Source organism: Ranitomeya imitator, chromosome 3 (assembly GCF_032444005.1).
Source record: "Ranitomeya imitator isolate aRanImi1 chromosome 3, aRanImi1.pri, whole genome shotgun sequence".
In the NCBI taxonomy this organism is placed as follows: domain Eukaryota; kingdom Metazoa; phylum Chordata; class Amphibia; order Anura; family Dendrobatidae; genus Ranitomeya; species Ranitomeya imitator.
Genome location: NC_091284.1, coordinates 549,701,251 through 549,722,054, shown reverse-complemented (window position 1 = coordinate 549,722,054; position 20,804 = coordinate 549,701,251). Strand labels below are relative to the sequence as shown.

The 20,804-nt window shown below is 43.2% G+C and overlaps 1 protein-coding gene across 4 annotated transcripts in view; it reads left to right on the top strand.

Annotated features, from left to right (window-relative positions):
- Positions 1-20,804, top strand: part of MCF2L (MCF.2 cell line derived transforming sequence like) — a 398,998-nt gene that overhangs the window by 253,385 nt on the left and 124,809 nt on the right. For all 4 annotated transcript variants that reach the window (XM_069757895.1, XM_069757893.1, XM_069757896.1 and 1 more), the window contains one exon: positions 3,326-3,409. In XM_069757895.1, the coding sequence (XP_069613996.1) occupies positions 3,326-3,409 (84 nt within the window). The remainder of the gene's footprint in view (positions 1-3,325; positions 3,410-20,804) is intronic.

Here is a 20,804-nt window from a genome sequence, read left to right as displayed (position 1 = left end):
GCATGGCGCTGCAAGATGCTGTGGTAGCCATGCTGGTTCAGTATGCCTTTAATGTTGAATAAATACCAAAGAGTGTCACCAGCAAAGCACCCCAATACCATCACACCTTTTCCTCCATGCTCCACGGTGGGAACTAGGCATGTAGAGTCCATCCGTTCACCTTTTCTGCATCGCACAAAGACACGGTGGTTGGAATCAAAGATCTCAAATTTGGACTCATCAGACCAAAGCACAGATTTCCACTGGTCTAATGTCCATTCCTTGTGTTTAGCCCAAACAAGTCTCTTCTGCTTGTTGCCTGTCCTTAGCAGTGGTTTGCTAGCAGCTATTTTACCATGAAGGGCTGCTGCACAAAGTCTCCTCTTAACAGTTGTAGAGATGTGTCTGCTGCTAGAACTCTGTGTGACATTGACCTGGTCTCTAATCTGAGCTGCTGTTAATTTGCGATTTCTGAGGCTAGTGACTCGGATAAACTTATCCTCAGCAGCAGAGGTGACTCTTGGTCTTCCTTTCCTGGGGCGGTCCTCATGTGAGCCAGCTTTTTTGCAGCGCTTGATGGTTTTTGCCACTGCACTTGGGGACACTTTCAAAATTTGCCCAATTTTTTGGACTGACTTACTTTCATTTCTTAAAGTAATGATGGCCACTAATTTTTTCTTACTTAGCTGCTTTTTTCTTGCCATAATACAAATTCTAACAGTCTATTCAGTAGGACTATCAGCTGTGTATCCACCAGACTTCTGCACAACACAACTGATTGTCCCAACCCCATTTATAAGGCAAGAAATCCCACTTATTACACTTGACAGGGCACACCTGTGAAGTGAAAACCATTCCCGGTGACTACCTCTTGAAGCTCGTCAAGAGAATGCCAAGAGTGTGCAAACCAGTCATCAAAGCATAATGTGGCTTCTTTGAAGAACCTAGAATATAAGACATAATTTCAGTTGTTTCACTTTTTTCTTAAGTATATAATTCCACATGTGTTAATTCATAGTTTTGATGCCTTCAGTGTGAATGTACAATTTTCATAGTCATGAAAATACAGAAAAATCTTTAGATAAGGTGTGTCCAAACTTTTGGTCTGTACTGTATGTGGGCGGAATGATCATATTATTAATTGTTCTGTCCCATCACAGCTTGTCGGCCTATTGTAAGAGGCTATTAAAAACATTATTTATGGGCAGAAATTTGTAAATAAGCCTTTAACGTAGGTCGAGTAGCTAAAAGCACAGCTATGCTTTTCATTCTGATGATCCTATCATTTGGATTTTCTTTAAAAAAAGCAGTATTCTCTTGAAGGTAATCTCTGGCGCTCATTTAATATGTATCTATGGCGTACCAGAAGAGCATTCTGACCAGATTTCTCCTTCATAATAAAAATTATTTTTGAACCATTTTATTTTAATGTTTCACCATAGTTTGGCCACATACAATGACTTTTTTACACTTGAAAAATTTCGGCTGTGAATTTCTGCAACATGTGAACTAAAATATATCTATTTTTCCAATTAAATAATGTTCTATTTTTTCTACTTTTTATCTCATAATAGCTTTCAGAATGAGAATGTGAACCTTTTATTTTCATGATTTTGCATGAGATGTTTATTTAGTCTGCATATTCCATTTTTTTCAGCCATTCCCTGTATGTCCTGCAGTGTTTTTCTAAAGATAGGCAGATGTGATGGCCACAGGGTCATGTTACATAACACATAATGTTAGCACCAAGCAAACTGAATTCTTCAGGTTGTTATTTTATCCGATGACACGTTTGTATTGTTTTGGACTCTATTCTGCTAAATGCTACAAAAATGTTGCTATCACGTATGCCCAATTATATTAGAAGCTGTCATTTCATCAAATCTGGAAACTTTTTTGTAAGGGGCTTAAAGAATAGAGCTGAGGAAAAATAAGGATGGACAGTTAAGTCCATGTTCACACGTTGCATTTTTGCAGCTTTTTTTATGCAAATTAAAAGTTGCTTTTTATAGTACCAGGAAAAGCTGTGAGGTTTCATAAATCTCGTGCACATGCTTCCTTTTTTTTCCCCTGACTGAATTGAAAAACTGGTGTGTTTTAAAAACTGCAGCATGTCTATTCTTTCAGCGTCTTTGTAAAAATGCAGCAAAAATGCAAAGTGTCAACATAGACTAATACAGACCATCTTAAAAGGATATTTATGTTCTTGCACTGAATTTTTTTATAGTTGATTTGCCTCCTAAAGTAACCAACTTTCTAAGTAATATTCGTTAAAATGTCCTACCATTTTGTGTTGTAGAACTGTGTAACTCCTTTACATAGCTGATTGTCCTGCTGACGTAGATCCTGCTTCCTTCTCTAAATATTAAAGCAGCCGATGAAAAGTGGCAAGCTTTTTGTCTTCTATTATTCCTTCTGCTCCTCTGATGAATTCATCTTTTATTCTATGTTTTAATCCTCCGTATGGTTGTAGAGATATGGGCCTTTTCATTTAGCCCTGCCTTTTATATCCTTAAGGGGCTTGTCTTTAGGCTGCATTGCAGTATTGCATTATGAGCAACACCCCCTTGGAAAGACCATAAAAATTCAAACTAAATAAAAAAAAATTGATATTTCTGGAACCATATGACTGCTTTAAAAATAAGAATTTTAAATAAGAGAAAAAAACTGGCACTTTTGACCTCTTGAAAGGACCGTAAGAGCGCGCTCTGTTTTACTATTGTTTATGCCCCATAAAGCAAAAATGGGAATCTGAAAGCTTTTTATCTTTGCTCATGCAAGACATAAGCTTAAAGGGACACTGTCACCTGAATTTGGAGGGAACAATCTTCAGCCATGGAGGCGGGGTTTTTGGGTGTTTGATTCACCCTTTCCTTACCCGCTGGCTGCAACATTGGATTGAAGTTCATTCTCTGTCCTCCGTAGTACATGCCTGCACAAGGTGCAATCTTGCCTTGCGCAGGCGTGTACTATGGAGGACAGAGAATTAACTTCAATCCAATATTGCAGCCAGCAGGTAAGGAAAGGGTGAATCAAACACCCAAAAACCCCGCCTCCATGGCTGAAGATTGTTCCCTCCAAATTCAGGTGACAGTGTCCCTTTAATAAGGTCTAATAACGTTTTATGAATCTTACCACCCTTGGTCAAGTCTAACATTGCCCCCAAATGGATTTGTTTCAGCTTGAACTTTAGGAACATTTATTGTGCCATAACCATGCATTTAAAAAAAACATTTATTTTTTTTGTGTTTGTTTTTTTAAGTAAAACCAAACTGTGATCTTGAAGTGTATTGTTAGATTTCTCTTCTCAATGATTTAATTGCTATGTTTTGTTCCTATCTTCCAGATGACATCATGCATCAGGACACCTTCCCGATGTGTGCTGCTGATATTGAGGATCAGCTGAAGAAACAGTTTGCATACTTGTCAGGTGAGAACATCATCCAAATCAGAGCAGTCCGTGTTCCGGCAGGTTTCATGTATAAATAACTGTGTTCTGTTTCTTGATAATGCCGTCTACAGCAGACTTCAGAAATTGCTTCATTTCCAAGACAACCAAGGTGTCAGATCACTGCAATAGAAAGAAAATTAGATCTAAGCACAGATTTCCCAATGGGTCCTTGTCAATGAAGAGTCAATGCTGTCCACAAATACACCTCTGGCAAAAATTAAGAGACCACTGCAAAATGTTCAGTTTGTCTGGTTTTTCTCTTAATAGGTACGGTATATTTTTAATTAAAATGTAAATTGTTCTTTTAGTCTGTAAACTTCTGACAACATGTCTCCGAATTTCCAAACAATAAATTTGTATTTTTTTTCTGACAAAGAAAAATGGTCAAAATAATAAAAAAAAACAGTGCTTTCAGACCTCAAATAATGCAAAGAAAACAAGTTCATAATCATTTAGAAACAACAATACTAATGTTTTAACTCAGGAGGAGTTCAGAAATCAGTATTTTGTGGAATAACCATGATTTTTAATACACAAAGAAAGGCTGACAGCACTCCCTGAATTGGGGCGCCCGCCCGTTCCATGTCCAAACCCTCAGACAGTCCAAACAATCAAAAAATAGAAGAACAGCGCTCCATCCAGGTGTAGTAATGAAAAAAGGACTTTTTTCCGCCTTAATGAAAACCACCGATAGGTCTTTGTCAAGTACACAAAACTGTGTAAAGCACTTGCTTAAATAGTGTGTATGCACAACATGCACCAATCACTATCAAGCCACAGCCCACATATAAAATACTTACAATACATAACAATTAACAGACATCAGATATGTATAAAATCTATATCATTCACAATATACATAATCCTAATACATATAATCTTAAAAACATTACAAACAGCAAAAATCAACATCTTTTTTTATCACAGTAATAACAAATGAAATCAATGCATCTTTATAAGACGTCATGATCTCTGGCAAAAATAAAGAGACCACCAGATCAAAACCCTGTCCTGGGCAGCCCAATCTCCAGACCTGAACCCCATGGAAACCTCTGGAATGTAATCAAGAGGATGATGCATAGTCACAAGCCATCAAGTAAAGAAGAACTGCTTACATTTTTGTGCCAGAAGCAGTGTGAAAGACTGGTGGAAAGAATGCCAAGACGCATGAAAGCTGTGATTAAACATCATGGTTATTCCACAAAATATTCATTTCTGAACTCTTCCTGAGTTAAAACATTAGTATTGTTGTTTCTAAATGATTATGAACTTGTTTTCCTTGCATTATTTGAGGTCTGAAAGCACTGTTTTTGTTTTTTTTAAATTTTGACCATTTCTCTTTTTCTGAAAAAAAAAATTCAAAATTTATTGCTTGGAAATTCGGAGACATGTTGTCAAAAGTTTATAGAATGAAAGAGCAATTTACATTTTACTCAAAAATATACCTATAAAAAGAAAAATGAGACGAACTGAATATTTTACCGCGGTCTCTTAACCCCTTTACCCCCAAGGGTGGTTTGTACGTTAATGACCGGGCCAATTTTTACAATTCTGACCACTGTCCCTTTGTGAGGTTATAACTCTGGAACGCTTCAATGGATCCCAGTGATTCTGACACTGTTTTCTCGTGACATATTGTACTTCATGACAATGGTAAAAATTCTTTGATAGTACCTGCGTTTATTTGTGAAAAAAATTGAAATTTGGCGAAAATTATGAAAATTTCGCAATTTTCCAACTTTGAATTTTTATGCAATTAAATCACAGAGATATGTCACACAAAATACTTAAGAAATAACATTTCCCACATGTCTACTTTACATCAGCACAATTTTGGAACCAAAATTTTTTTTTCGTTAGGGAGTTATAAGGGTTAAAAGTTGACCAGCAATTTCTCATTTCTACAACACCATTTTTTTTAGGGACCACATCTCATTTGAAGTCATTTTGAGGGGTCTATATGATAGAAAATACCCAAGTGTGACACCATTCTAAAAACTACACCCCTCAAGGTGCTCAAAACCATATTCAAGAAGTTTATTAACCCTTCTGGTGCTTCACAGGAATTTTTTGAATGTTTAAATAAAAATGAACATTTAACTTTTTTTCACAAAAAATTAAATTCAGCTCCAATTTGTTTTATTTTACCAAGGGTAACAGGAGAAAATGGACCCCAAACATTGTTGTACAATTTGTCCTGAGTACGACAATACCCCAAATGTGGGGGTAAACCACTGTTTGGGCGCATGGCAGAGCTCGGAAGTGAAGGAGCGCCATTTGACTTTTCAATGCAAAATTTACTGAAATTGAGATGGGACGCCATGTTTCGTTTGGAGAGCCCCTGATGTGCCTAAACATTGAAACCCCCCACAAGTGACACCATTTTGGAAAGTAGACCCCCTAAGGAATTTATCTAGAGGTGTGTGTTGTGAGTTCTGTTTTTGGGCTCCCTCTGGTGGTTACTGATGGTACTGGGTGACTTGTGTTCTCTGCGGTCTCTGGTGTCCACCTGTTCCATCAGGTTATGGGAGTTTCCTATTTAACCTGGCCTTTTTGTCATTTCCTCGCCGGCTATCAATGTAATCAGCGTGTCTTTTTACCTCTGCTCCCTGCGTCTGTTATCTTCAGGACAAGCTAAGTTTTGATTTTCCTGTTCCACGTTTTGCTTTATTTTTGTCTTAGTCCAGCTTGCTGATATGTGATTCCTTGCTGCTGGTTGCTCTAGTGGGCTGAAATTACTCCTCATGTTCCATGAGTTGGCACATGAGTTCAAGTAATTTCAGGATGGTTTTTTGAAGGGTTTTTCGCTGACCGCGCAGTTCACTTTTGTATCCTCTGCTATCTAGCTTTAGCGGGCCTCATTTTTGCTGATTCTATTTTCATAACTACGTATGTGCTTTCCTCTCATTTCACCGTTATTACATGTGGGGGGCTGCTATTTCTGTGGGGTGTTTCTCTGGAGGCAAGTGAGGTCTGTGTTTCTTCTAATAGGGGAAGTTAATCCTTCGGCTGGCGCGAGACATCTAGGAATCATCGTAGGCACGTTCCCCGGCTACTGCTAGTTGTGTGTTTAGGTTCAGGATCGCGGTCAGCTCAGGTTCCATCACCCTAGAGCTTGTTTTGTTTTTGTGCTTGTCCTTTTGTGATCCCCTGCCATTGGGATCATGACAGTATAGCCGGCCAGAAAAAATTGGTCATCGTTTTGGCTGAAGTAGGAGGAAAAGTAGTCTGAGGAAGTTTTTTTTTTTTGTTTTTTTTTTGTTTTCCCCTCCTCAGTGTTTGCTGCCTAGCCTTAATTGCAGCTTGGCTGTTTTTTTTTCCTCCTCTTAATCCTTGAATGGCTCTGACCTCAGCTGTTTATCATGGACGTCCAGAGTTTGGCTTCCAGCCTGAATAATCTTGCTGCTAAGGTTCAAAATATACAAGATTTTGTTGTACATACGCCTATGCCTAAACCTAGAATTCCTATCCTAGAGTTTTTTTCTGGAGATAGGTCTAGTTTTCTGAATTTTAGTAACAATTGCAAGTTGTTTCTTTCTTTGAAATCTCGCTCCTCTGGAGACCCTGCTCAGCAGGTCAAGATTGTTATATCTTTCCTGCGGGGTGACCCTCAGAATTGGGCATTTGCATTGGCACCAGGGGATCCTGCGTTGCTCAATGTGGATGCGTTTTTTCTGGCATTGGGTTTGCTCTATGAGGAACCTAACCTAGAGATTCAGGCTGAAAAAGCTTTATTGGCTCTCTCTCAGGGGCAAGATGAAGCAGAAATATATTGTCAGAAATTTCGGAAATGGTCGGTGCTTACTCAGTGGAATGAGTGCGCTCTGGCTGCAAAATTTAGAGATGGCCTTTCTGAGGCCATTAAAGATGTTATGGTGGGGTTCCCGGCGCCTACAGGTCTGAATGAGTCCATGACTATGGCTATTCAGATTGATCGGCGTTTACAGGAGCGCAAACCTGTGCACCATTTGGCGGTGTCTTCTGAACAGGCACCTGAGATAATGCAATGTGATAGAATTCAGTCCAGAAGTGAACGGCAAAATTATAGGCGGAAAAATGGATTGTGTTTTTATTGTGGTGATTCAGCTCATGTTATATCAGCATGCTCTAAACGCACAAAAAAGGTTGATAAGTCTGTTGCCATTGGTACTTTACAGTCTAAGTTCATTCTGTCTGTGACTCTGATTTGTTCATTATCATCCATTTCCGTCGATGCCTATGTGGATTCAGGCGCTGCCCTGAGTCTTATGGATTGGTCATTTGCCAATCGCTGTGGGTTTAGTCTGGAACCTCTGGAAGTTCCTATTCCTTTGAAAGGAATTGACTCTACACCTTTGGCTATGAATAAACCTCAGTACTGGACACAAGTGACCATGCGTATGACTCCCGTTCATCAGGAGGTGATTCGCTTCCTGGTACTGTATAATTTACATGATGTCTTAGTGCTTGGTCTGCCATGGTTACAAACTCATAACCCAGTCCTAGACTGGAAAACAATGTCTGTGTTAAGCTGGGGATGTCAGGGGGTTCATGATGATGCATCTCCGATTTCTATCGCTTCATCTACTCCTTCTGAGGTTCCGGTATTTTTGTCTGATTATCGGGAGGTTTTTGAGGAGCCTAAGCTCAGTTCGCTTCCTCCTCACAGGGATTGCAATTGTGCTATAGATTTGATTCCTGGCAGTAAATTCCCTAAAGGTCGTTTGTTCAATCTGTCAGTGCCAGAGCATACTGCTATGCGGAATTATGTTAAGGAGTCCTTGGAAAAGGGACATATCTGTCCATCTTCGTCCCCTTTGGGAGCAGGTTTTTTTTTCGTGGCCAAAAAAGATGGTTCCTTGAGGCCTTGCATAGATTATCGTCTTTTGAATAAGATTACAGTCAAATATCAGTATCTTTTGCCATTGTTGACTGATTTGTTCGCTCGCATTAAGGGGGCTAAATGGTTCGCTAAGATTGATCTTCGGGGTGCGTATAATCTTGTGCGGATAAGGCAGGGTGATGAGTGGAAAACCGCATTTAATACACCTGAGGGCCATTTCGAGTATTTGGTGATGCCTTTTGGACTTTCTAATGCTCCTTCTGTCTTCCAGTCTTTTATGCACGATATTTTCCGTGAATATCTGGATAAATTTATTATCGTGTATTTGGATGATGTTTTGGTTTTTTCTGATGACTGGGAGTCTCATGTTCAGCAGGTCAGGAAGGTGTTTCAGGTCCTGCGGGCCAATTCTTTGTTTGTAAAGGGTTCTAAATGTCTCTTTGGAGTCCAGAAGATTTCCTTTTTGGGGTATATTTTTTCCCCTTCTACTATTGAGATGGATCCCGTCAAGGTTCAGGCTATTTGTGACTGGACGCAGCCTACATCTCTTAAGAGTCTACAGAAGTTCTTGGGCTTTGCTAATTTTTATCGTCGCTTCATAACTAATTTTTCTAGTGTTGTTAAGCCTTTGACGGATTTGACTAAGAAGGGTGCTGATGTTACTGATTGGTCTCCTGCGGCTGTGGAGGCCTTTCAGGAACTTAAGCACCGGTTTTCTTCTGCTCCTGTGTTGCGTCAGCCAGATACGTCGCTTCCTTTTCAGGTTGAGGTTGATGCTTCCGAGATCGGAGCGGGGGCGGTTTTGTCACAGAGAAGCTCCGATGGCTCAGTGATGAAGCCATGTGCGTTCTTTTCTAGAAAATTTTCGCCCGCTGAACGGAATTATGATGTTGGTAATCGGGAGCTTTTGGCCATGAAGTGGGCATTTGAGGAGTGGCGTCATTGGCTTGAGGGTGCTAGACATCGTGTGCTGGTCTTGACTGCTCACAAAAATTTGATGTACCTTGAGTCTGCCAAGCGTCTGAATCCTAGACAGGCTCGTTGGTCACTGTTTTTCTCCCGTTTCAATTTTGTGGTTTCATACCTGCCAGGTTCAAAGAATGTGAAGGCGGATGCTCTTTCTAGGAGTTTTGTGCCTGACTCCCCTGGAAATTCTGAGCCCACTGGTATCCTTAGGGATGGGGTGATTTTGTCGGCTGTCTCCCCAGACTTGCGACGTGCTTTGCAGGAGTTTCAGGCGGATAAACCTGATCGTTGTCCGCCGGAAAGACTGTTTGTTCCGGATAATTGGACCAGTAGAGTCATCTCCGAGGTCCATTCTTCTGTGTTGGCAGGTCATCCTGGAATATTTGGTACTAGAGACTTGGTGGCCAGGTCTTTTTGGTGGCCTTCCTTGTCGAGGGATGTGCGTTCTTTCGTGCAGTCTTGTGGAGTTTGCGCTCGGGCTAAGCCTTGTTGTTCTCGGGCCAGTGGATTGTTGTCACCTTTGCCTATCCCGAAGAGGCCTTGGATGCACATTTCCATGGACTTTATTTCGGATCTCCCTGTCTCTCAAAAAATGTCCGTCATATGGGTTGTGTGTGACCGCTTTTCTAAGATGGTTCATCTGGTACCCTTGCCTAAGTTACCTTCCTCCTCTGAGTTGGTCCCTCTGTTTTTTCAAAACGTGGTCCGTTTGCATGGCATTCCGGAGAACATCGTTTCTGACAGGGGATCCCAGTTTGTGTCTAGATTTTGGCGGACGTTCTGTGCTAAGATGGGCATTGATTTGTCCTTTTCGTCTGCATTCCATCCCCAGACGAATGGCCAGACGGAACAAACTAATCAGACTTTAGAAACTTATTTAAGGTGTTTTGTTTCTGCTGATCAAGATGACTGGGTTTCCTTTTTGCCGCTTGCCGAGTTTGCCCTTAATAATCGGGCTAGTTCTGCTACCTTGGTTTCTCCTTTCTTTTGTAATTCGGGGTTTCATCCTCGTTTTTCCTCTGGTCAGGTGGAGCCTTCTGATTGTCCTGGAGTGGACATGGTGGTGGATAGGTTACATCGGATTTGGAGTCATGTGGTGGACAATTTGAAGTTGTCCCAGGAGAGGGCTCAGCAGTTTGCTAATCGCCGTCGCCGCGTGGGTCCTCGACTTCTTGTTGGGGACTTGGTGTGGTTGTCTTCTCGTTTTGTTCCTATGAAGGTCTCTTCTCCTAAGTTCAAGCCTTGGTTCATCGGTCCCTATAGGATCTTGGAAATTCTTAACCCTGTGTCGTTTCGTTTGGATCTCCTGGCATCGTTTGCTATTCATAATGTGTTCCATCGGTCGTTGTTGCGGAAGTATGAGGTACCTGTTGTTCCTTCGCTTGAGCCTCCTGCTCCGGTGCTGGTGGAGGGTGAATTGGAGTATGTTGTGGAGAAGATCTTGGATTCTCGTGTTTCCAGACGGAAACTCCAGTATTTGGTCAAGTGGAAGGGTTATGGTCAGGAGGATAATTCTTGGGTGATTGCCTCTGATGTTCATGCTGCCGATTTGGTCCGTGCTTTTCATAGGGCTCATCCTGGTCGCCCTGGTGGTTCTTGTGAGGGTTCGGTGACCCCTCCTCAAGGGGGGGGTACTGTTGTGAGTTCTGTTTTTGGGCTCCCTCTGGTGGTTACTGATGGTACTGGGTGACTTGTGTTCTCTGCGGTCTCTGGTGTCCACCTGTTCCATCAGGTTATGAGAGTTTCCTATTTAACCTGGCCTTTTTGTCATTTCCTCGCCGGCTATCAATGTAATCAGCGTGTCTTTTTACCTCTGCTCCCTGCGTCTGTTATCTTCAGGACAAGCTAAGTTTTGATTTTCCTGTTCCACGTTTTGCTTTATTTTTGTCTTAGTCCAGCTTGCTGATATGTGATTCCTTGCTGCTGGTTGCTCTAGTGGGCTGAAATTACTCCTCATGTTCCATGAGTTGGCACATGAGTTCAAGTAATTTCAGGATGGTTTTTTGAAGGGTTTTTCGCTGACCGCGCAGTTCACTTTTGTATCCTCTGCTATCTAGCTTTAGCGGGCCTCATTTTTGCTGATTCTATTTTCATAACTACGTATGTGCTTTCCTCTCATTTCACCGTTATTACATGTGGGGGGCTGCTATTTCTGTGGGGTGTTTCTCTGGAGGCAAGTGAGGTCTGTGTTTCTTCTAATAGGGGAAGTTAATCCTTCGGCTGGCGCGAGACGTCTAGGAATCATCGTAGGCACGTTCCCCTGCTACTGCTAGTTGTGTGTTTAGGTTCAGGATCGCGGTCAGCTCAGGTTCCATCACCCTAGAGCTTGTTTTGTTTTTGTGCTTGTCCTTTTGTGATCCCCTGCCATTGGGATCATGACAGGTGTGGTGAGCACTTTGACCCACCAAGTGCTTCACAGAAGTTTATAATGTAGAACCGTAAAAATAAAAAATCATATTTTTTCACAAAAATTAACTTTCCGCCCCCAATTTTTTAGTTTCCCAAGGGTAAGAGAAGAAATTGGACCCCAAAAGTTGTTGTACAATTTGTCCTGAGTACGCTGATACCCCGTATGTGGGGGTAAACCACTGTTTGGGCGGATGGGAGAGTTCGGAAGGGAAGGAACGCCGTTTGACTTTTCAATGCAAAATTGACAGGAATTGAGATCGGACGCCATGTTGCGTTTGGAAAGCCCCTGATGTGCCTAAACATTGAAACCCCCACAAGTGACACCATTTTGGAAAGTAGACCCCCTGTAGTGAATTCTGTGGTCAAGCTCCCTCCTGTGGTCATGAGTGGTACTTCGGCTGGTTCTGTCTATGAGCTTCCGCTGGTGGATGTGAGTGGGGCTGCGGCTTCTGAGTTTCCTTCCTCAGGTGACGAGGTTAAGTCGTTAGGTGCTGCTCTATTTAACTCCACCTAGTTCTTTGTTCCTGGCCTCCAGTCAATGTTCCAGTATTGGTCTGGCTCTCTCCTGGATCGTTCTTGTGGCCTGTCTGCCCTGCATAAGCTAAGTTCTGCTTGTGTTACTTTTGTTTGCTATATTTTCTGTCCAGCTTGCTATATTGGTTTTTCTTGCTTGCTGGAAGCTCTGAGACGCAGAGGGAGCACCTCCGTACCGTTAGTCGGTGCGCAGGGTCTTTTTGCCCCCTCTGCGTGGTTGTTTGTAGGTTTTTGTGCTGACCGCAAGCTATCTTTCCTATCCTCGGTCTATTCAGTAAGTCGGGCCTCACTTTGCTAAAATCTATTTCATCTCTGTGTTTGTATTTTCATCTTAACTCACAGTCATTATATGTGGGGGGCTGCCTTTTCCTTTGGGGAATTTCTCTGAGGCAAGGTAGGCTTATTTTTCTATCTTCAGGGCTAGTTAGTTTCTCAGGCTGTGCCGAGTTGCATAGGGAGCGTGAGGCGCAATCCACGGCTACCTCTAGTGTGGTATGATAGGATTAGGGAATGCGGTCAGCAGAGTTCCCACGTCTCAGAGCTCGTCCTATGTTAGTAACTATCAGGTCACTTTGTGTGCTCTTAACCACTAGGTCCATTGTGGTTCTGAATCACCTGTTCATAACAGTACTGGAGGCCTAAAGTACTAATGCTTCTCAATAGAGGGAAAAGAGAAGTTCTGAGACCATTTTTTTTTCTTTGCACTGTGTTTTGTCTTTCTTTTCCCCTTTACATCAGGGTGGTTCAGAACACAGGTGTAGACATGGACATTCAAGGTCTGTCCTCTTTGATGGATAATCTCGCTATAAGTGTTCAGAACATTCAAGATTTAGTGGTTCAGAATCCTATGTTAGAACCTAAAATTCCTATTCCTGAGTTATTTTCTGGAGATAGAGCTAAGTTTCTGAATTTCAAAAATAATTGTAAACTATTTCTGGCTTTGAAACCCCGCTCCTCTGGTGACCCAGTTCAACAAGTAAAGATCATTATTTCTTTATTACGTGGCGACCCTCAAGACTGGGCATTTTCCCTTGCGCCAGGAGATCCTGCATTATGTGATATTGATGCGTTTTTTCTGGCGCTCGGGTTGCTTTATGATGAACCTAATTCAGTGGATCAGGCAGAGAAAATCTTGCTGGCTCTGTGTCAGGGTCAGGATGAGGTACAGATATATTGTCAGAAATTTAGGAAGTGGTCTGTGCTCACTCAATGGAATGAATGTGCTCTGGCAGCAATTTTCAGAAAGGGTCTCTCTGAAGCCCTTAAGGATGTCATGGTGGGATTTCCTATGCCTGCTGGTCTGAATGAGTCTATGTCTTTGGCCATTCAGATCGATCGACGCTTACGTGAGCGTAAAACTGTGCACCATTTGGCGGTATTATCTGAGCATAAACCTGAGCCTATGCAATGCAATAGGACCTTGACCAGAGCTGAACGGCAAGAACACAGATGACGGAATGGGCTGTGTTTTTACTGTGGTGATTCCACTCATGCTATCTCCGATTGTCCTAAGCGCACTAAGCGGTTCGCTAGGTCTGCCACCATTGGTACGGTACAGTCGAAATTTCTTTTGTCCGTTACTTTGATCTGCTCTTTGTCATCCTATTCTGTCATGGCATTTGTGGATTCAGGCGCTGCCCTGAATTTGATGGACTTGGAGTATGCTAGGCGCTGTGGGTTTTTCTTGGAGCCCTTGCAGTATCCTATTCCATTGAGAGGAATTGATGCTACGCCTTTGGCCAAGAATAAGCCTCAGTACTGGACCCAGCTGACCATGTGCATGGCTCCTGCACATCAGGAGGATATTCGCTTTTTGGTGTTGCATAATCTGCATGATGTGGTCGTGTTGGGGTTGCCATGGCTACAAGTCCATAACCCAGTATTGGATTGGAAATCAATGTCTGTGTCCAGCTGGGGTTGTCAGGGGGTACATGGTGATGTTCCATTTCTGTCTATTTCATCATCCACCCTTTCTGAGGTCCCAGAGTTCTTGTCGGATTACCGGGATGTATTTGATGAGCCCAAGTCCAGTGCCCTACCTCCGCATAGGGATTGTGATTGTGCTATCGATTTGATTCCTGGTAGTAAGTTTCCTAAAGGTTGACTGTTTAATTTGTCTGTGCCTGAGCACGCCGCTATGCGGAGTTACGTAAAGGAATCCTTGGAGAAGGGTCATATTCGCCCGTCGTCGTCGCCATTGGGAGCAGGGTTCTTTTTTGTGGCCAAGAAGGATGGTTCGCTGAGACCTTGTATTGATTACCGCCTTCTAAATAAAATCACGGTCAAATTTCAGTACCCCTTGCCGCTGCTGTCTGATTTGTTTGCTCGGATTAAGGGGGCTAGTTGGTTCACCAAGATAGATCTTCGTGGTGCGTATAATCTTGTGCGCATTAAACAGGGCGATGAATGGAAAACAGCATTTAATACGCCCGAGGGCCATTTTGAGTACCTGGTTATGCCATTCGGGCTTTCTAATGCTCCATCAGTGTTTCAGTCCTTTATGCATGACATCTTCCGAGAGTACCTGGATAAATTCCTGATTGTATACTTGGATGATATTTTGGTCTTCTCGGATGATTGGGAGTCTCACGTGAAGCAGGTCAGAATGGTGTTCCAGGTCCTGCGTGCGAATTCTTTGTTTGTGAAGGGGTCAAAGTGTCTCTTTGGTGTTCAGAAGGTTTCATTTTTGGGTTTTATTTTTTCCCCTTCTATTATCGAGATGGACCCTGTTAAAGTTCAGGCCATTTATGATTGGACTCAGCCGACATCTCTGAAGAGTCTGCAAAAGTTCCTGGGCTTTGCTAATTTTTATCGTCGCATCATCAATAATTTTTCTAGTATTGCTAAACCGTTGACTGATTTAACCAAGAAGGGTGCTGATGTGGTCAATTGGTCTTCTGCTGCTGTGGAAGCTTTTCAAGAGTTGAAGCGTCGTTTTTCTTCTGCCCCTGTGTTGTGTCAACCAGATGTTTCGCTCCCGTTCCAGTTCGAGTTTGATGCTTCTGAGATTGGAGCAGGGGCTGTTTTGTCGCAAAGAAGTTCTGATGGCTCGGTGATGAAACCATGCGCCTTCTTTTCCAGGAAGTTTTCGCCTGCTGAGCGTAATTATGATGTTGGCAATCGAGAGTTGCTGGCCATGAAGTGGGCATTCGAGGAGTGGCGTCATTGGCTTGAAGGAGCTAAGCATCGTGTGGTGGTCTTGACTGATCACAAGAACTTGACTTATCTCGAGTCTGCCAAACGGTTGAATCCTAGACAGGCTCGTTGGTCACTGTTTTTCTCCCGTTTTGACTTTGTGGTTTCGTACCTTCCGGGCTCTAAAAATGTGAAGGCGGATGCCCTGTCTAGGAGTTTTGTGCCCGACTCTCCGGGTTTGTCTGAGCCGGCGGGTATTCTCAAAGAGGGGGTAATTTTGTCTGCCATCTCCCCTGATTTGCGGCGGGTGCTGCAAAAATTTCAGGCTAATAGACCTGACCGTTGCCCAGCGGAGAAACTGTTTGTCCCTGATAAATGGACGAGTAGAGTTATCTCTGAGGTTCATTGTTCGGTGTTGGCTGGTCATCCTGGAATCTTTGGTACCAGAGATTTGGTGGCTAGATCCTTTTGGTGGCCGTCTCTGTCGCGGGATGTGCGTTCGTTTGTGCAGTCCTGTGGGATTTGTGCTCGGGCTAAGCCCTGCTGTTCTCGTGCCAGTGGGTTGCTTTTGCCCTTGCCAGTCCCGAAGAGGCCCTGGACACATATCTCTATGGATTTTATTTCGGATCTCCCCGTCTCTCAAAAAATGTTGGTCATTTGGGTTGTTTGTGGTCGCTTCTCGAAGATGGTCCATTTGGTACCCTTGTCTAAATTGCCTTCCTCCTCTGATTTGGTACCATTGTTCTTCCAGCATGTGGTTCGTTTACATGGCATTCCGGAGAACATCGTTTCTGACAGAGGTTCCCAGTTTGTTTCGAGGTTTTGGCGAGCCTTTTGTGGTAGGATGGGCATTGATTTGTCTTTTTCCTCGGCTTTCCATCCTCAGACTAATGGCCAGACTGAACGAACCAATCAGACCTTGGAAACATATCTGAGATGTTTTGTTTCTGCCGATCAGGATGATTGGGTGTCTTTTTTGCCTTTGGCTGAGTTCGCCCTTAATAATCGGGCCAGCTCGGCTACTTTGGTTTTGCCGTTTTTTTGCAATTCTGGTTTCCATCCTCGTTTCTCTTCAGGGCAGGTTGAGTCTTCTGACTGTCCTGGTGTGGATACTGTGGTGGATAGGTTGCAGCAGATTTGGACTCATGTGGTGGACAATTTGACATTGTCTCAGGATAAGGCTCAACGTTTCGCTAACCACAGGCGCTGTGTGGGTCCCCGACTTCGTGTTGGGGATTTGGTTTGGTTGTCATCTCGTTATATTCCTATGAAAGTTTCCTCTCCTAAGTTTAAGCCTCGTTTCATTGGTCCGTATAGGATTTCTGAGGTTCTTAATCCTGTGTCTTTTCGTTTGACCCTTCCAGCTTCTTTTTCCATCCATAACGTATTCCATAGGTCATTGTTGCGGAGATACGTGGCACCTGTGGTTCCATCCGTTGATCCTCCTGCCCCGGATTTGGTTGAAGGGGAGTTGGAGTATATAGTGGAGAAGATTTTGGATTCTCGTATTTCGAGACGGAAACTTCAGTACCTGGTTAAGTGGAAGGGTTATGGTCAGGAAGATAATTCCTGGGTCTTTGCCTCTGATGTTCATGCTGCCGATCTGGTTCGTGCCTTTCATTTGGCTCATCCTGGTCGGCCTGGGGGCTCTGGTGAGGGTTCGGTGACCCCTCCTCAAGGGGGGGGTACTGTTGTGAATTCTGTGGTCAAGCTCCCTCCTGTGGTCATGAGTGGTACTTCGGCTGGTTCTGTCTATGAGCTTCCGCTGGTGGATGTGAGTGGGGCTGCGGCTTCTGAGTTTCCTTCCTCAGGTGACGAGGTTAAGTCGTTAGGTGCTGCTCTATTTAACTCCACCTAGTTCTTTGTTCCTGGCCTCCAGTCAATGTTCCAGTATTGGTCTGGCTCTCTCCTGGATCGTTCTTTTGGCCTGTCTGCCCTGCATAAGCTAAGTTCTGCTTGTGTTACTTTTGTTTGCTATATTTTCTGTCCAGCTTGCTATATTGGTTTTTCTTGCTTGCTGGAAGCTCTGAGACGCAGAGGGAGCACCTCCGTACCGTTAGTCGGTGCGGAGGGTCTTTTTGCCCCCTCTGCGTCGTTGTTTGTAGGTTTTTGTGCTGACCGCAAGCTATCTTTCCTATCCTTGGTCTATTCAGTAAGTCGGGCCTCACTTTGCTAAAATCTATTTCATCTCTGTGTTTGTATTTTCATCTTAACTCACAGTCATTATATGTGGGGGGCTGCCTTTTCCTTTGGGGAATTTCTCTGAGGCAAGGTAGGCTTATTTTTCTATCTTCAGGGCTAGTTAGTTTCTCAGGCTGTGCCGAGTTGCATAGGGAGCGTTAGGCGCAATCCACGGCTACCTCTAGTGTGGTATGATAGGATTAGGGATTGCGGTCAGCAGAGTTCCCACGTCTCAGAGCTCGTCCTATGTTAGTAACTATCAGGTCACTTTGTGTGCTCTTAACCACTAGGTCCATTGTGGTTCTGAATCACCTGTTCATAACAACCCCCTAAGGAACTTATCTAGAGGTGTGGTGAGCACTTTGACCCACCAAGTGCTTCACAGAAGTTTATAATGTAGAACCGTAAAAATAAAAAATCATATTTTTTCACAAAAATTATCTTTTCGCCCCAAATTTTTTATTTTCCCAAGGGTAAGAGAAGAAATTGGACCCCAAAAGTTGTTGTACAATTTGTCCTGAGTACGCTGATACCACATATGTGCGGGTAAACCACTGTTTGGGCGGATGGGAGAGCTCGGAAGGGAAGGAGCGCCGTTTGACTTTTCAATGCAAAATTGACAGGAATTGAAATGGGACGCCATGTTGCGTTTGGAGAGCCACTGATGTGCCTAAACATTGAAACCCCCCATAAGTCACACCATTTTGGAAAGTAGACCCCCTAAGGAACTTATCTACGTGTGTCGTGAGCACTTTGACCCACCAAGGGCTTCACAGAAGTTTATAATGGAGAGCCGTAAAAATAAAACAAAAATTTTTTCCCACAAAAATTATTTTTTAGCCCCCAGTTTTGTATTTTCCCGAGGGTAACAGGAGAAATTGGACCCCAAAATTTGTTGTCCAATTTGTCCTGAGTGCGCTGATACCCCATATGTGGGGGGGAACCACTGTTTGGGCGCATGGGAGGGCTCGGAAGGGAAGGAGCTCCATTTGGAATGCAGACTTAGATGGAATGGTCTGCAGGTGTCACATTGCATTTGCAGAGCCCCTAATGTACCGAAACAGTAGAAACCCCCCACAAGTGACACCATTTTGGAAACTAGACCCCCTAAGGAACTCATCTAGATGTATTGTGAGAGCTTTGAACCCCCAAGTGTTTCACTACAGTTTGTAACGCAGAGCCGTGAAAATAAAAAAAAAAATCTTTCCCCCCAAAATTATTTTTTAGCCCCCAGTTTTGTATTTTCCCGTGGGTAAGAGGAGAAATTTGACCCCAAAAGTTGTCGTCCAATTTGTCCTGAGTACGCTGATACCCCATATGTGGGGGGGAACCACCGTTTGGGCGCATGGGAGGGCTCGGAAGGGAAGGAGTGCCATTTGGAATGCAGACTTAGATGGAATAGTCTGCAGGCGTCACATTGTGTTTGCAGAACCCCTAATGTACCTAAACAGTAGAAATCCCCCAAAAGTGACCCCATATTGGAAACTAGACCCCCCATGGAACTTATCTAGATGTGTTGTGAGAACTTTGAACCCCCAAGTGTTTCGCTACAGTTTATAACGCAGAGCCGTGAAAATAAAAAATCTTTTTTTTTCCCACAAAAATTATTTTTTAGCCTCCAGTTTTGTATTTTCCCAAGGGTAACAGGAGAAATTGGACCCCAAGAGTTGTTGTCCTATTTGTCCTGAGTACACTGATACCCCATATGTTGGGGTAAACCCCTGTTTGGGCACACGGGAGAGCTCGGAAGGGAAGAAGCACTGTTTTACTTTTTCAACGCAGAATTGGCTGGAATTGAGATCGGACGCCATGTCGCGTTTGGAGAGCCCCTGATGTGCCTAAACAGTGGAAACCCCCCAATTATAACTGAAACCCTAATCCAAACACACCCCTAACCCTAATCCCAACAGTAACCCTAACCACACCTCTAACCGAGACACACCCCTAACCCTAATCCCAACCCTATTCCCAACTGTAAATGTAATCTAAACCCTAACCGTAACTTTAGCCCCAACCCTAACTGTAGCCTTAACCCTAACCCTAGCCCTAACCCTAACCCTAGCCCTAACCCTAACCGTAGCCCTAACCCTAGCCCTAGCCCTAACCCTAGCCCATTTTTTTAATTTTTCCCTATCTAAGGGGGTGATGAAGGGGGGTTTGATTTACTTTTATAGCGGGTTTTTTAGCGGATTTTTATGATTGGCAGCCGTCACACACTGAAAGACGCTTTTTATTGCAAAAAATATTTTTTGCGTTACCACATTTTGAGAGCTATAATTTTTCCTTATTTTGGTTCACAGAGTCATGTGAGGTCTTGTTTTTTGCGAGACGAGTTGCCGTTTTTATTGGTAACATTTTCGGGCACGTTACATTTTTTGATCGCTTTTTATTCCGATTTTTGTGAGGCAGAATGACCAAAAACCAGCTATTCATGAATTTCTTTTGGGGGAGGCGTTTATACCGTTCCGCGTTTGGTAAAATTGATAAATCAGTTTTATTCTTCGGGTCAGTACGATTACAGCGACACCTCATTTATATCATTTTTTTATGTTTTGGCGCTTTTATACGATAAAAACTATTTTATAGAAAAAATAATTATTTTAGCATCGCTTTATTCTCAGGACTATACCTTTTTTTTTTTTTGCTGATGATGCTGTATGGCAGCTCGTTTTTTGCGGGACAAGATGACGCTTTCAGCGGTTTCATGGTTATTTATATCTGTCTTTTTGATCGCGTGTTATTCCACTTTTTGTTCGGCGGTATGATAATAAAGCGTTGTTTTTTGCCGCGTTTTTTTTTTTTTTTTTCTTACGGTGTTTACTGAAGGGGTTAACTAGTGGGCCAGTTTCATAGGTCGGGCCGTTACGGACGCGGCGATACTAAATATGTGTACTTTTATTGTTTTTTTTTTTATTTAGATAAAGAAATGTATTTAGGGGAATAATGTATATATTTTTTTTTTCATTATTTAGGAATATTTTTTTTATATTTTTTTACACATTTTGAAATTTTTTTTTTGACTTTTTTACATTGTCCCAGGGGGGGACATCACAGATCAGTGATCTGACAGTGTGCACAGCACTCTGTCAGATCACCGATCTGAGAGCAGTGCAGGCTGCTTCACAGTGCCTGCTCTGAGCAGGCTCTGTGAAGCCACCTCCCTCCCTGCAGGACCCGGATCCGCGGCCATTTTGGATCCGGGCCTGGAACAAGCAGGGAGGGAGGTAAGACCCTCGCAGCAACGCGATCACATCGCGTTGCTGCGGGGGGCTCAGGGAAGCCCGCAGGGAGCCCCCTCCCTGCGCGATGCTTCCCTGCACCGCCGGC